This window comes from Ambystoma mexicanum, chromosome 6p (genome assembly GCF_040938575.1).
Source record: "Ambystoma mexicanum isolate Mex_15411 chromosome 6p, UKY_AmexF1_1, whole genome shotgun sequence".
Taxonomy (NCBI): Eukaryota; Metazoa; Chordata; class Amphibia; order Caudata; family Ambystomatidae; genus Ambystoma; species Ambystoma mexicanum.
The window spans coordinates 165,733,108-165,749,246 of NC_090935.1; the positions used below are offsets into that span (position 1 = coordinate 165,733,108).

At 42.9% G+C, this 16,139-nt stretch overlaps 1 protein-coding gene across 18 annotated transcripts in view; it reads right to left on the minus strand.

Annotated features, from left to right (window-relative positions):
* Nucleotides 1-961: 961 nt before the first annotated feature.
* Nucleotides 962-16,139, minus strand: part of CELF4 (CUGBP Elav-like family member 4) — a 1,533,185-nt gene continuing 1,518,007 nt past the window's right edge. For 13 of the 18 annotated variants that reach the window (XM_069626873.1, XM_069626877.1, XM_069626869.1 and 10 more), the window contains one exon: nt 962-4,200. In XM_069626873.1, coding sequence (XP_069482974.1) covers nt 4,175-4,200 — 26 coding nt within the window. In that variant the 3' untranslated portion in view covers nt 962-4,174. Of the gene's footprint in view, nt 4,201-5,730; nt 5,771-6,417; nt 6,515-16,139 lie in introns of all 18 variants that reach the window. The other 5 variants (XR_011280606.1, XR_011280607.1, XR_011280605.1 and 2 more) reach the window with 4 other exon arrangements.

Sequence of the window (16,139 nt, forward strand, 5' to 3'; positions counted from 1 at the left end):
TTAAATCGATCCCAGCAGATAGGTAGGAAGATAGTAAAACTGCTTTCCTGGGAATTCATCCACAATCTGATCAGCAGATGCCACAAAACCTGATAATTTTCTCATCCGATCAGAAACTACCAACTAGATCATCGAGCTGGCGGAAATGTAACTTTATGGACTGAATTGTGATCCCATCTCTGCAAACCCCTTCTATAATCATACTGAAGAGGCCGCTGAGCTGTGTACGCACTACATACAAGCAGTAAATAAAAAAAATATACATTCTGTGATATTTTACTCAAGTGATACTATGTACAAGGAAATAGTGCACATGGTAGTAGTGACATGTTCTAAGAGCATTATTCGCTTGATCGCTGGAGGAGCAAACTAACACAGAAAAGCAATATATTGCGATATGACAATTGCAGCGTACACAAGTATGCCCTTGGAGACAAGATGAGGACAACCCAATCATTTCATTTTGTCTCAAAACTTGGTTTTGTTCCAGTTTTTACTTTGGAATGTATATAACTAGGTCTGCCCAGAACAGCAGAACCTTGGCATAATGGGCAAATGAATGGTATGTTTCCAGGAGTAACTAAGGAGACAGTTCTGTGCTCATCAACTCATCTTTACCATAGCTTAATATGGAGCTGAAAAGTGACTAGCTCAGGGTCAACACGCTCGCCTTGGAAGCAAGACGATGCAGAGCAACTTAGATCTCTGGGTATTAAGCGGGTTATAACTACCCTTTTATAATTGTGGTTGTCTTGCCCATAACTGTGGTTGTCTTGCCCGCTGGGTATAAGGTAAAATCACTGTAGGGTGTGCAGAAAATCCTGTGGAATGCATCTTGGATAAAAAAGAGGTTTGCTGTTCTACCAAAACAATGTATAATAATGAATGAGCGGACAGAACTATTTTGTTCACAAATACAAGCACATAATCGAAGCACTGTCAAGAATGAGAGAACACAGAGTTATTTTTAAACTGTGCTTTATTTAGGGCTAAGCTGAAAAGCGTCATCCAATAATTACAGAAGATTACAAGGAGTTTTAGGTAATTGATAGTGAAAAGAGCAGTGTCTTTGCAACTGCAGCTGTTTTTACACCTGGTCTCAATGACTGCAGGTGGAAATAACAAAGGAAAACGACAACCAAAAGAGAGAACAACCCAAATAAAGAATGGAAGAAAAAGAAGAAAGGGGAAAACTGTACAGACAAATAAAGTGCAAGAGGAGGGCAGAGTGGAGGAAGACATGGGATAGTAAGGAAGGAGTAAAAGTAGACTGAAAGAGGGATGATAAAGATTGAAATAGAACAAAAAAGATGAAGGATTAAAGGAAAATTAAAAGAAAGATGTGTCAGATGAAAGGTAGTTGGAAGGATAAATGGCAGAAATGAGCCTGAAGCTTAAGCAGGCAGGTAGAAAGATGATCTGGGAGAGGGAATTGGTGAAGAAGTTAATAAATGAAGAAAGAAAGGTAGTGACAGGGTAGGGAAATCATGTGGGAGGGAGGGAAATGATGACAAGAATAAGAAGGGGAACAGAAAGAGAGAAAGCTGTAAGGGGAGAAAAAAAGAAAAAAGCACACAGGAAGAATGGAAGGAAGAAATTTGCTGGGTTATGAAAATATAGACATATATACAATGATGAACAAAGGATTTAAAATTTGTGAGGCCAACATGTTGGTAAGGCATTAGAAACCAGAGTTTCTCGAAAAAAGACTTGTGAAAAGAAACAAATAAACAAGGCAGATTAGTTAATAAAACAGAAAGGTGTGCGCAAGGCATAGTATGAAAGAGGGAGGAGGGCATGAGGAAGAAATAAAGGCAAGGAAAGGAAAAACATGGACAGAGCACTAGAAAATATAAAGGGTAAAAAGAAAGAGTAACAGGGGATAGAGAACAGACTTTCAATAAAATAGTCGACTCAGTATTACAGGTAGTACATTGGAAGTACACCCAAGCTTTCATGTTGGGTGCAAATCACACCCCAAATCTACTCCTTCACACTTCATAAGTACAGTTACGAAGGTGCTCGACAGATCATGGGGTGTTAGGATAAGAGCTAACAGTACATAGGCTCAGTCAGTAAGCAGGAGAATAACTGTACTAAATGATACAGAAGGGCATAAATATACAAATGGGAATAATATATATCAGAGGACACAAATAACTAAGGCAGGAAAATTAACACTTTATGCCAGATATAAAAAAAGACAGAATGATAGACTGGAAGAAATTGATTGAACAGGTGAGTCAGCGAGAAAGAGAAAAATATTTTTTTTAAACGAGAGGAAGATGGAAATCATCAAAAGAGAAAGAAAATTAATAGTTAAGAAAATGGATGGGAAGAATCAGAAAGAGTAAGGCAGTCAACGTAAAATATTTGAGGAACGATGGAGAAATGGAATGACGTTATAAAAGAAATCATTATAAATAGCACGCTTTTTCAAAGAAGAAAACCATAACACTGATAAAAACGAAGTAAAATCACAATTTTTCTTATTAAAGAAAAGATAAACAAATATTGTATCAAAATGGTTTCAAAATACTCGCTTCAGTTCCACTAAAACGAATCAGGCCCTTACAAGGTGCAAAGTAAGCATTCATACAGTGGAAATAAATTATAAATAAATATGATATACTTTAAAATATTTGTGTTCATAAATAATTCATTATTCTTTTTTCTAATTCATATTATCTTTCTAAAGGATTTTGAATTTTCTTTGACTGCTCTGAAGTCAATTACCAAAGATAAATATCGTGCTTTCATTAAATAGTTGTCCTTGTTTTTCTCTATCATTACAATTAAAAGTCCTACAAAATATGCAAATATATTTACAGAAAAACAGAGCCAGCATCATTTTGGAACGTCCCCTGTTTTTCAAAATTCCTTGTAAACAGTTTCAGAAATTCTTTAAAGAGTGTCTTTTTTTGTGTTTTTTTGTATTTTTTTCTTAATAGTACGGTTCTAGGCTATTCCTTGCCTTGAAGATCTAGAAGAACTATGGGAACTACTGAAGCAGAGGATGATGGGAAACTTGCAGATAGCAGTCAATGAGGATATGGAGCAATACAGCTATGCCATTCTTCAAGTAAGAACTAACCGTGATAAAAAAAAGACCTTAGCTTTTTTTTGTTTCATTGCATTGTCTACAAGAATCAAGTTTTTTTGTAGCTGGAATGCTTGCAGGTAAAGAAGCTGTCATTAAAGCCTTTTGATTCTCCTCAGTTAATACAAGCACCCAACAGCAATTGGCAGAGTAGGAATTTATGCTCCATCTAATCTCTACAAAAGAATTACAGATCTACAACATCTTTGTTTTTAGCATTAATGCTATCTTCTATGTTTTTTTTTGCATTTTTTGCTCTCTAAATTTTTTCTATTATATAGGTATTTTAAACTTTTATTTTAAATTCTGTACAACTATTAGGATTTGAAATGGGGGGTGAGGTTGAAGCATTTACAAACCGTATCACTACACCATCTTTCTATATATGTCTTTTCTTTATTTCTCTTTTTTGCTTTTTAAAGATTTCCATCCCTTTTCACCAATGTCGTTCAATCTTTACTTTGTACATAAAACCATATGAAATTTTCACACTTGAATTAATGTAACCAAAGAACCTCTGAAAGTATCAAAGAACTAGTATCTTGCCATTTTAAAAGCATTTAAGCATTATTATTTTTTTTTACATATTTCATATAATTGCTCTCAGACTGTTTTAAGAACAGCCAAGAAAAAAAAGCAGGAGCTTTCATATTTTACATACAGCTACACATTTGTGATAAAAAGTTTGGTCCTTTGGTCCCTAAATAGCTAAGGAATGACAGATAAGATGCTAACAGCGACCATCCGCTTGGTCGGCATGGCAACAGCATACTCGGTGGCATACAGGCACTCCTTTGTCAGTTTCCAGGTTTTGCATTTCCTGTTTTGAAGGAAAAAAGCCTTTGCAGTGATATCAGTGTCTCTTCAGAAATCCTGGGTGCTCTACATTCTGCTCAGCTTCTCAAACACATGTCCTTCCATTTAGCAGACGTGATACTTTTCATCGACGAAATGTTACAGTCTTAACAACAAAGAGAGAATAGTCTTCAGCGTGACTGGTAGCTCGCTGATATGTCGAAGGTGTTATCCAACGTGTCTTGCTCATATTGTTAAATATGTATTTTTTTGTTTTGTTTAATGCGGCACAGTCACTTCCTGCCCTGGGAGGAAAAAAGACAGGGTAAAGTTAGAATAAAGATACGTAGAGGTGCATTCTAAAACTCAACGAGAAGTCCCTCTAAGAGCAGGCCTGATGTGTTCGATGCAAAGGTTGCCACAGTGAGTTTAACTCTGGCAAGTTAGTCAGGATCATGATAAAAAAAATTAACTGAAATTCACTACTTCTTGAATAGGCTAAAGAGCTCTCATTTTGAAGAGTGTGAAAGGGTAAATTGGGGTATCCAACCAGCAAGTTTTCAGACCTTCCAACTCTCCGCCATCTAAGTCAGGTGGGGGAAGATATGACCAACCAGTTAACCCAAACACATCAGACAACAGCGGGACCCACCTCATGCAACATCAGCCCATTAAAATGCACAAGTTCAACTTCTACAACAAGCCCTGCCTTATCAGAGAATCAGGAGGTTGGGAGATCTGCTTTTGCGGTGGAGGCCAAGAGGTCCTGTTCAGTACGAACAACAACAACATCGAGCAAGGGCTCCGAACAGAAGCACCCATGAAGTCTTTCTCTGCTTGGTGTTTCGGGGATATCCCTGCTGTATTCCCATATTACAAAACTTTACCATGACGTATCTAGCAACAACTGCCAGTGGATAGCCAGATTGTGGTACGTAGTCCACAGGAGTTTGCTACTCAGTGCCCTATTATGCAAACAATGGCACCGTTTTGGGTATCCAAAGAGAGGGATTACTAAACAGAGCCCAGGTATCTTCCATTTTATGAATGATTTCCAACCTACCACTTGCAAAAAAGGTTTTTAAAATTGTTTTAGATTCAACTGCACAATGAGTTTACCGTCAGAATAGATTGTATTGAAGCCAAATTCAACTTTCAGCCATGAAAAATGTAGAGCTGAAGATTTATTTTTATTTTTTTAGAAAAAAGTTACTTTTCCCAATAAAATGTAATCATGATCTGACTAGGCTTGGCATTTAAAGGTGGAGAGCTTAATCTTTGAATCTTGTTCTTGAAAGCAGGTTGGTCGCGCGCACTCCACGCTGATGTATTGTGTTAGAGGGCTAGAGCTGCAAAAGATCCAGAGTCATGCGAAATATCAATCCATGCTGGCAGGTTTTTCAACACTGTTGGTTCATCAAACAGCAAACCATACACAGCAGTCTGAACAATGACAACACCAAAAATAAAACAGAAATAACACACTTGTCAAGGACCCTTTTTCAGTTGCAAACAAAAAGACACATTGTTTGTCTTTTTAGTACTAGATTTTTTCATAACACAAAGCAAAATCTCTTTTTATGCCATGCCTATGCAAACAAAGAGTAAGTATAGTTGCCAATACCAGGCCACTATCCTCTCTGCGTCATGGGTTAATTCTGGTTTGTGTTAATTTTAAGTATAGATTAGTATTAGGAGACTTATTAGACATAGCCTAAACCATATCAATTGAAAAAGGCCCCCAAATTCTCCAGGAAAGTAAAATATAGATATACATATACAGGATAAACCACAACACCTTCAGTGCAAAAACAAAATCCAACCACGCATATTACCTTCCATATACGGTATTTTTAAAGCACGCTAGGCCCGAGTCTGTAAAAAATTGCAAGCATGGTTAATTGTGCTCAAGGCCTATTAACCAATCAAATTGGTTGACTCTGTTCAGAAGCTATTTAGAATTACCCAATCAGATTGGTTGGTTCTAGAGTTTGCTGGTTTGAATTAACCAATCAAATTGATTCCGTTGATTGGCAATTTTTGAGCTAACCCATCAGATTGGTTGATTCATTCCTCAAGCAGAGGACAGCCTTACTATTTTTTTCAGAATAGGGCCAATTCAAAACACCAGGAATTATAAATCCATCTTTTATTTTAAATCTAAATGACATCGAAAGAAGCAAAAACATGACAAGAAACCAAAGAACAAAAGAAGAAAAAAAAACACTGCAAGCACCAAAACAAAAAAAAATAATAATATATAATAATATATATATTAGGGAAACAACATGAGCACAGCAAAATTGTGGCAGCACAAAGTTCAAATAAAGAACCAAACAAACAATAAGTAAAAGGCACGTGTGATCATGACTGGCCAATCATTGACTGATACAACATCCAAGAAAAAATGCTTCAATCACAGCACCTGCACGAAACTTGACGGCATGTCATGCATCCAACTTCGTTAGCTTGTTACATGACGCCATCATGTCACACTTCAACTTCTAGTTGATTGCACTTACGGACTGAGGGGGCTCTTTTTCTCCACTCTCACGTCACTACGTGAACTTTTTCCTACAGTAGCTCAGCGCGAGACTGTGGTGAGAATGACAGGCTCTGCTTAGGTTGGAATTTGGTTGAATGACAAAAGAAGAAAAGATTTTTTTTTTTTTTGGTTTGTAGAATTTTGTTTTTCCTTTGGGAAGAGGGGGGAGGAAAGGAAATAAGGCACTATACACAGCATCACACTGGAACTCTCTGACAGGTTATTTCAATCCAATGAATAAAAGAAAGCAAAAAAAGACAGATGGACAAAATGGCCGACACCCAGCCTAGAGGCAAACACTCACAGACACATAGAAAACAGTGAACATTAATGGAGACACGGTGCAGCCAATGCTCTTAAGGTGTCATGCAGGTCATGGAAATGAGTGTACACAGATCTGTTGCAAAGTCTCTAGAATACATCCGCGGTGCAGCCGACCATCTAAAGGCCGCATCAGTGAGGAAGGAGCACAGCGCACACCAAGAAGCGATCAAGACGGGCATGAAAAGTTGGAGAACTCATTTGGTTAGATATAGAGAACTGAGTGCACCTGGCTGGTGGTGAAAACAGAAAATAACTTTTACAAGTCAAGAGCTGCACACCTCCAAGTATTATCGTAGACTGAGAAATACATTGATCGTGACAGACCAGTTGGATAAACCTGGGCTTTTGCGTTAAGCATAGATTGTGGCCGGTTTCAGACGTGTTCCCACAGCGGAAAGCCCCATACGCGATGTGCAGTACATTAACAGTACCCAGCCGATTCTACACATACACTACTTAAGCAATAATCCAAGTGCTTCCGGGTTTTCCAGGGCATTAACATCCCTCGCACCAAGTTAAACTTCCGGAGTGAAGGAAGGGCCTTTAACGAGATCCCCGCTGTCGTTACTGGCTGGGAAAGCCCACAGGTGAGTGGTTTATATCTCTCCGCCCCCAGCATGGCTTCACGAATGATAAGGACCTTTTTATGTGTAAGAGAAAATTCAGGCATACGGAGTGCTGAAAAATCAACTTAGAAACACCATGGACGCCATGGAAACGGCAAAGGAAGCTCACCGAGTCCCTTGTTTATCAAAGATGTCCGGAGGAGCGTCTGCAAGGTGTTGAGCCAGAGTGGCAATAGCAAGGCAAGTGGGGGATAGGTGTACGGGTGAAGTGGGGTGTTGGTGGGAGGCAGTAGGGGAGAACTGACTCAGGTGGCTGTAGATCGATGGGGACATGCACAGCCTGGCAGTGGGGAGAGGGAGGGAGAGAATTAGGCAGTGTGGCAGTGGGAGGTGAGCCACTCCAGGCTAGAACTCGGAATGCAGGCACGCACCTGGAGGTAATAACTACATTCCAAGCCCTGCTGATTGGCTATGGTGCACACGCCAGGTGCTAGCTGAAAACTATTAGCAGTGTTGTACTTTGGGGATGATAAAAGGCAGTATACCAAAGTTTAACAGCAGGGTCAGACTGGGATAAGAAATAGGCACGGACACCCCAAAAAAAGTGTCTCACCCCTCGCTTCAAAAAAGTGGCCCACCCCTTGCCTCACAGCCCTTGACCTCTGAGGACATCAGCAGAAGTGATGTCATTTGACCCCACCAAAGTGCCATCCCGGAAAGCGATGAAACACAACCTTTCACCCCTTGGCGAAACAGGAAGTTGCATCAAATAGCATTGTTCCTAAGTACACTACGTAAAATATGGTTATGATTTTACTAATGTGATATACATTTCATACAAGAATGGATCACAATATGTATCATTAATATCTGTGTGTATAGATCCATATTGTCAAATTACTGTGAATCCAAGCAGACATCCAAGGCCAAATGATAATATGTTATTGTATAGCACTTACGCTTAAGCTCTTTTTATAGAACAAATATGCATACAATATCACCCAACCTGTGTTGGTACTCATTTATAGACCGAAGAAGGATGAAAGGCTGAGATGGCCTTGCTGGAATTCGTACCTGCAGATCACAAACACATCGCAGCACCGAGCGCTCAACCTACTGGGCTATCATATCGGCTATAGTAAAATGAGCAATTATTCTGTAGTGGATACCATTAAACTAGTAACTGAGATGTAACAGCAGACCAGTTAAGTTCATCTGCAGGTCTGGTGCAAAGTTGACCGCATGGCAAGCCTGCATGCATCTACTTTTATCCTCTCAGTGGCACTTCATCCTATTTACTATTCAATACTGTGCAGTGTGTTTTCCGTGTTTCCTGCGGTTTCATGTGGGATGGTGTAAGAATGCACGAACTAAAAGGCCACTGATCAGGAGCACAAACTCAATGTGCATATTTCACTGTAAGAAATGCTCCCAACACGATCACTACTCATTTTGACCATGGATTAGTGAAGTTTTATTTTGTTGTTTTATATTCGGTCAAGTACCACTCTCTTATTCTATACCAGGGCTGTAAGATTAAAGTTTGCTGCACATTATTTGCCTTGCTCAGGTTAATTTGAACTCCAGTGGTCGCCTTTGTCAGTGTCTTCTCCCTATGAGTCACCCGGCCCATGGCAGATAATGTATTTGTATTTTGTATTTATTTAGTTTATATAGCGTTTTACTCCAAAGCGCTGCACATTTTAACAACAGGATACATAAAACAATTAACATTATAAGAGTAACAGTAGAAGCAATTTACAGTTGTGAATCAGACCAACAAAACAGTAAGTAGAGCTATTAAACTGAAGGGAAGAGGAGAGTAGTGCAGTAGAACTGAGAGGGAGAGGGAGGGGTGGGGAAGAGGAGGAGGAGGGAAACGGATGGGGTAAAGGGTGAGAATAGGGGACAGGGGGAGGGGAGGGAGATGATTAAGGTGATGAGGCAAGGGGACAGGGGGGGCAAGAAGGGGGAGGGGTTTCATGGCGGGGAATGGAGAAGGAGAGATTTAAGGAATTTGCGGGAAGGAGGAAAGGTAGAAATAGAGCGGATTGAGAGAGGTAAGGAGTTCTAGTGCAGGGGGGCTAGGAGTTGGAAGGAGCGGAAACGGGATGTGGCACAAGGGGATGGAGGAACAGTGAGAAGGAAGTGGTCAGCAGAGCGAAGGGAGCGGGAAGGAGTGTAGAAAGAGAGGAGGGAGGAGAGATAAGGGCTAGCAAGACCGTGGAGAGATTTAAAGACTAGGCAGAGAAAATGAAATTTAAGTTGGGAGTGAAAGGGAAGCCAGCCAAGGGAGAAAAGGGAAGCAGAGGTGGAGTCATGGGAGGAGAGGAGACGGAGGGTACGGACGGCAGAGTGGTATATAGATTTAAGGGGGAATAATGGAATAATAATAATGTAACTGCTTGGCCTGACTTGCTCCCTCCACCCTGCCTATTCCCTCCTTATACTGGCTCCCGTAACCCAGGCTGCTGGCCTGCTTCAGGCACAGATTAGATTTTATTTTTTCTTCCCAAACCGGCCCAGGTGTGGGCAGAAACCGCCCCCACTCCCCAGGGACGATTTCGGCCAATCCGTCCCTGTTCAACAGTGTGAATAACAGCATCCCTGTTAGTAGTGTGGGTGCAAATAGAGCAAAGGGCACAGGATGCTTTGTTTTCCAAACTTTTCGGTTGGTTTCCTGGCTCTTAAATAAAGCAAACCAGCCACGAAAACACCTGAAGACATCACTCCTCATGAACCCCATTCTTCAACACAAACTCCTCCCTCGCTAATTGCTCTCTGCTAAATCTTCCAACTTGTAACACCACACTCACACCTCAAGAGATGACTCGCAAGGTGTAGCGCGCTGTATGCAGATGCATTCCCTACCTATTCTCCATCAACACTTCACTGCACACCGACCCAATGCACCCACGTCTATCCGCTCAGTACTCGGACCGCCTGTGCGGCTAACACGCCCCAAGGTACGTTGTCCCTGCCTTAGCACAGTAGAACCCATACTCAGCACTCGGGTAGCTGGTACTACTGACAGTGGTGTCGCAGGAATCAAATTTAGGAGGGGGATAAAGGGGGTCACAGACAAAAGTAGGGGGGCCTGTAAAAGTACAATGTGTGACGGCAGATGCACTATTGCAGAGAATCTTTTGTGCACACCAACTACCACACCCCTTTTGTGCACCTCCAAATTAAATCACTAATGACCCATCATTAGCGGTTTTGTGTGCTACATTCTGATTGGAGGGGCTGCTCTTGGCTGCAGGGTGATTTAGCAGCTCTTCATTGTTGTGCAGCATTGATTGTGGCCCTATGTGGTGCCACAGCACTGCAGACAGTGCAGAGAAAGTAGCCCATCTGAGGTGGGTGGGGGGACCAGAATTTGAGGAGGGGCCGGGCCCCCCATTCCACCTGAGCAGCACCACTGACTGCTGACCTGCACTCATGAACACCACAGCCTTTCCGCTACTTGCCGAGCCGCTGTCTCACTGTAACTACCTCCCCCCACCCGCTTGTCCTTACAGAAGAAGCAAGTCCAACATTATTGACAGAATGGGCGGCACTACACAAGGCCATGTTTACCTTACCATACCATACCATACCATGATATCAGGAATATTTTATTATCTGGCACCATTGCTTTCCTAAAGAGGCTGGGTAGCGAAGGCTTTACTCTACCTTGTAAATCACATGCTTAAACATTCAAAACCTTTCCTTTGACAACTTTGTTATTTTTACAACTAATACTGCTAGGTGGCGCACCAGGTTGGCAAATTCGTACCATGAGGTTTGATCCCTGACTCTTGTTGAATCCCCTGCAATCAGGCATTTTTGTCTTTCCAGTGTTAGCTGGAAAATCTGGGCTAGGGGGCTATGGCTGAGTCAGCCATTCCACAGGCTCCCTTAACTTGTGACTGATTTAATCACAACTCTGTGGAGGCACAGGTCTGTCTGAAAAAGGGGGCAACAATTCGCTCCAGACCTGCCCACCTACGTCAGCTCCCGTTCCAAGGTGCAATCTCTAAGTTTAACCAGGAACCCAGTGCTTTAAGTGGGGTGGTAAATTGCAGGGGGCTCTCTTTAGGGGGCGTGGCCTAATTATGAATGCTTAGGCCATTCCCCCAACAAGAGCCCTCAACAAAGTCCTACACCCCCAGCCCTTGCATTCAAGGAGGCGTGGTTAAAGAATTGCCTGCGGCGGTCGTTGACCCTCCCAGGCAACCCTGTAACCACACGGCTACTTGAATGCAGTGGGCTGCCTGCTGCCAGATGTTTCTTCATTCCGAAACAGAAGGAGGGATGGGCTGGCCAGACTCCTTTTGTTTCTGAGTAAAAAGTTAATAAGCAGTTGAAGCCCTTTAACCAAGCACGGTTGATGGGCTTCCTGCTGAATGTTAGCTCTCAGGGCTAACCCAGCCCTCCTCCTATTTCTGAAGAGACATCACGCAGCAGGCTTAGCCAAAGCGCTGCTCGGTTACACGAGTGACATAAGTATCAGCATTTCGGATTATATGCCTTTTCCTTTTTCTAATCTGAAATGCTGACACCTGCAGGCAGCAGTGTAACTGTGCACTGCTTGGCTAAACGGCTGCGGGAGAGGTCAGCGCGGCTGGGGCTAGTCGAGGTGAGCCCCGGCACGGCCCCCGGCTCAGGGGCCCATCTCAGAGAGAGCCGGGGCTTGGCCCCGGCTAGCCCTGCCGACTTAAAGCCCAGCGTAAACCCCAAAATCACCATCAACATATCTCTTATTGAATTTTCTGTCGGCCGACACTTTTCTACAAGCAAGCTGTGACGCTGTGACACAAATCCCTCAGTACAACCCTACAAAACTTTCTGCAATATGAATTAAGCAAGCAAATTAATTTGTACTGTCCTATTGAATCATAGTATATTGTTTTTCATCAACCCCCACAAAAAAAAAATCTTCAAACCCCCAGAAAGTGTACCACTACTTTGAGAGAAAGTCAAACGCGGACATTAGCCTCCCTCATGTGGTCAATGGCCTCCGGCCTTTCCGTAGCGACATTGGCAATCAGTACTTGACGCGGCGCCGCTCTAGCCATCTGGCGTTAAGTAATGCTCACCGCTAATGTTAACTACTTGGCTTCTATTTCTAATCCTTATTGTGTCTCCTGCAGCTTCAAATCACCTCCAAGGTGCGTGGTGCAATTAACTAAAAATATTTCCTGCTCGGCCTTAATTGCACTCAGTTTCAATCCACCTCCGGCTGATGGCGGCGGGCTAAGAATCAGTGCCCAAATATATAAAATTGATTAAAGTTAGATGCCTCAATAAGCCTTCATAGCCGTATTAATTATTGAAATGTTATTCATTTTTTTTGTCCGCTGGAACCTCTGGATTGTATTTTAGGAGACAGATTCCTCGTTCTAATGAAGCTGCTGATGCTGGACATAGGCAGTGAGGCCTAACTGGTGTACTTAGCAGATGTTTATTATCTGCCTCCCTCCTACTGCAGATTTTGGTTTGGACTGCGGGGTGAATGTGCCGCCATCTTGGATTACAACCAAATCTGTTTTCTGTGCCACAGGCTGCCGGCAGCGGGTAGTCTAATGCCTGTTCTGTCAAAAGGGATGCAGCTCGAAAAAAAAAAAACAATTTGAGTCCACAATGACCGTAGAACTGCACCAGCCTCTCAAGCCTTCAGTGCGGGAAATGGAAAACAATTTCTTGGAAGGTGGAGGGCACCTACGCAGCAATTGAAGTTTTTCTATTTATTACCCCTTCGTCTTATCGAGTATTTACATGGGCATATCAATGGATGTCGTTTTAATATCACCTCACTTGCAGGAATCCTTGTCTCTGCTCCACTCACACCAAGGAAACAGCAGTGAATTAAGCCCTGACAAAGCATTCTTGAAGTGCGAAACATGAGTCAGAACCATCTGCTCTGTTGTCATAGGGCCAAACACATAAGAAACAACACCCAAGGATATGGCAAGGAAATAATAACTAGTCATCATAGAACCCCTCCACTTGGCATGCGCGTCCTCTCTCTCATACACTAGGTACCGGCTAAGACCTCGTAAAACCCAGAAGCTACAGCTACCTGGATATCTACACAAATTCTAGAAGGAAGCAGGGTGGAGGCTTTTCAGCAGGCCTTGTTCCAGGAAATGGCTACTCTGGGATTCTTTTAAAAAGGGCAAAAAACACAAGAGCTGAAATAAAATATCCTGAAGGTAAGCCTACATACCAGTATGTAAAGTAATAAGAGCCTACAAATAATTGCATCTGGATTGTAAACGTGCATTCTAGACTGAAAGACAGGGAAATACATGTGCTCTATATCACCTGCTCGTAGTCATTATTTCAGACAGCAACAGCATACAGCTTGACGCGACCTTGCCATTTATAGCAACCCACCACCTTCACCTCTTAAGGGGCAATAGCCCTTCTATTCCCATACTTGCTGCTGTGTAAATATCTAGTAGAGATCATGACTGTCCCTGCCGCAAAACAAAGACAAACCAGAGCAGAGCCCTTGTGAGCTCGGAATTTCCTCTCCGAAGCTGGGGACAGCTAATCACTGGGGCTGCAGTTGGGGTGGGCCAGGCTTGCTCTTTTTCTTTCCCTCTGTTAAGTATCAGGGGAGACAACCTTTGCCGGTTCCTGAATCTGAGAAAATCAATCCTGGTTTCAACGCTGGCTCTCCACCATGTCACAGTTCTGCCGTTCACCTCGAAGACGAAATCAAATTAATGTTGTTCTTTGCCCCCAGAAATAGACCACGTATTTTGTGTTCCTCGGACAACTCTGCGTGCAACATATAGTGTCAATACATAAAAGAATATAACTCTTTTATAGAGCACTTCATTTCGGAGTCTTCCCACTTTTAAGCACTGTAATAATTTGCGTTATTACCATATGTAATGGCACTCAGTTTATACATCCTAGCAGGAAGTGTCTCCGCATCCGATTCCAACCTGTGACCACAGGACGCACACAGATCTCTGAAGCGAGCACTTCACCCCATGAGCTACCTTGCCAGCTTCTAGCGCACTGTATGCTCCTACACGTTTATAAATCCCACTTCACACTTAGCAACATACTTCAGAGAGCCACACCCAGTTGGAATGGATATTCATTTGCTCTTTCGGTACAGTTCCAGTGACTGTCCTCTCGCACAAATTCTGCACATCCCATTTCCAGCCATGACCTCTAAGAATATTCCAGCAACAGTGTTGATATGTGGCAAATACTGTATCTCCAGCCAACGCATAGAGATATAGTACAGAAATGCCAGTTACTTACCCTTATTGCCACCACTACACTTGGTTGTTTGTCTTAAAGTCCAATATTGTGCAAACTTGGGGGACGGGGGATGTCAGCCTTCCAGCCAATAAAGAGACTCGGAGTGTGGGCTTTACCATATGGTAAAGGCCCCGTTCGAAACCTCCTCAGAGAGGGTGACTGCCATCTTCCCTCGTCTTGTTTTCCAGGTAAGAGTGTTGCCCGGTTTTCCCACATCTGTTCGTCCTATCCTGCGCACCCACCCCATTTTTAACCCGATAAGGAAGCCCCTACCCGCTCTCCACTTACCATCTTTCTCCTTGCCCATTGGCTGCTCCGGAAACAGTATTGTTTCCAGTGAAGCACAGACGTCAGCAAGGCCGCCACAGAAAGGAAGAAGGGACTACGTATATTCCCTTCCTTCCGATCCATGGTGGCCATCTTTTTTTTTTTGGGGGGAAAGTTGCAGTTTTGCTATTTACAAATTATTAGTACCCCGGTACATCATGCCGGAGTACTAATAGCAATTTGTTTTGCTGCCCGGGGCTCTGCCGCCGCTAAGGCCGGCCCTGTACTCCTGGTTGTCTAAAGTGAAGACGTTCATGTTACACGAAGGCATCCATCCTCCTACCATGGGCCCCTGTGGAGCCATGTGCTTTCGAGATTCTGGGAGTGCAAGAGTTGGCCACCTTTGCTAGTAAGGACAGGTTTACAGTCTGTCTAGCTTCAGAAGCAGACTATGGGAGCGTGCATCGCAGGCCTGGCAGCCCGGAAGGAAGGAAGTGTTGCATTGTGGGAATTGATGTTTTATTTGTCAGATACTTTTAAAGGAGAGACCGTGGATGAAGATGAAGACTATGAAGCAGTGCGGCATTGTGGGTACTGGTGTTCATATTCCCAATTCCTCTGATGGAGAGGCTGGAGACCAAGGGAAAGAATGAGGAATGTATTATGCAAATTGATGTTGATATGCACAATAATTCTCAAGGAGAGGTTGCAAAGACAGCGAAAAAGTGTTGCATTGTGGGTATGGAAGTGCAGATTTCCAAAGCCTCTGAAGTAAATATTGTGTGAAGAAGCATCTAAGTAAAGTAAGCAGGCATTGTGTTAGGAATAGAAGACCACGTTCCCATTAAGTATAAGATAAAGAGACTGAGTATGCCAAGTTTGTATACTAGGCCTCATCACGAGTTGGGCAGTATCCCGGCTGCAATACTGCCCGACTGTAATATCCTTAGCACCCACAGGTCTGGTGGAATTACTGCTGGATCATGGGTTGGCCGGTAACGGTAAATCCCCATTCCCCATTGGGTCCATTGGATCCAATGTGGCATTTTTCGGTGCTAATACTGCGGGCTAATACAGCCGGCGGTAATACTACCGAAAACAGGGCTGCAAATGGGATTTTCACCTCCAGAAAAAAGCTGGAGGTAAAACAGCCCATTTAATGCCCAACTCGTGATAGGGCCAGGCCTTAAATGGGGTGGTAATACCTTTACCGCTGCATTTAAGGGCTACAGACCAACTCGTGATGAGGACCAAAGTCTGGATTCCCAAAATG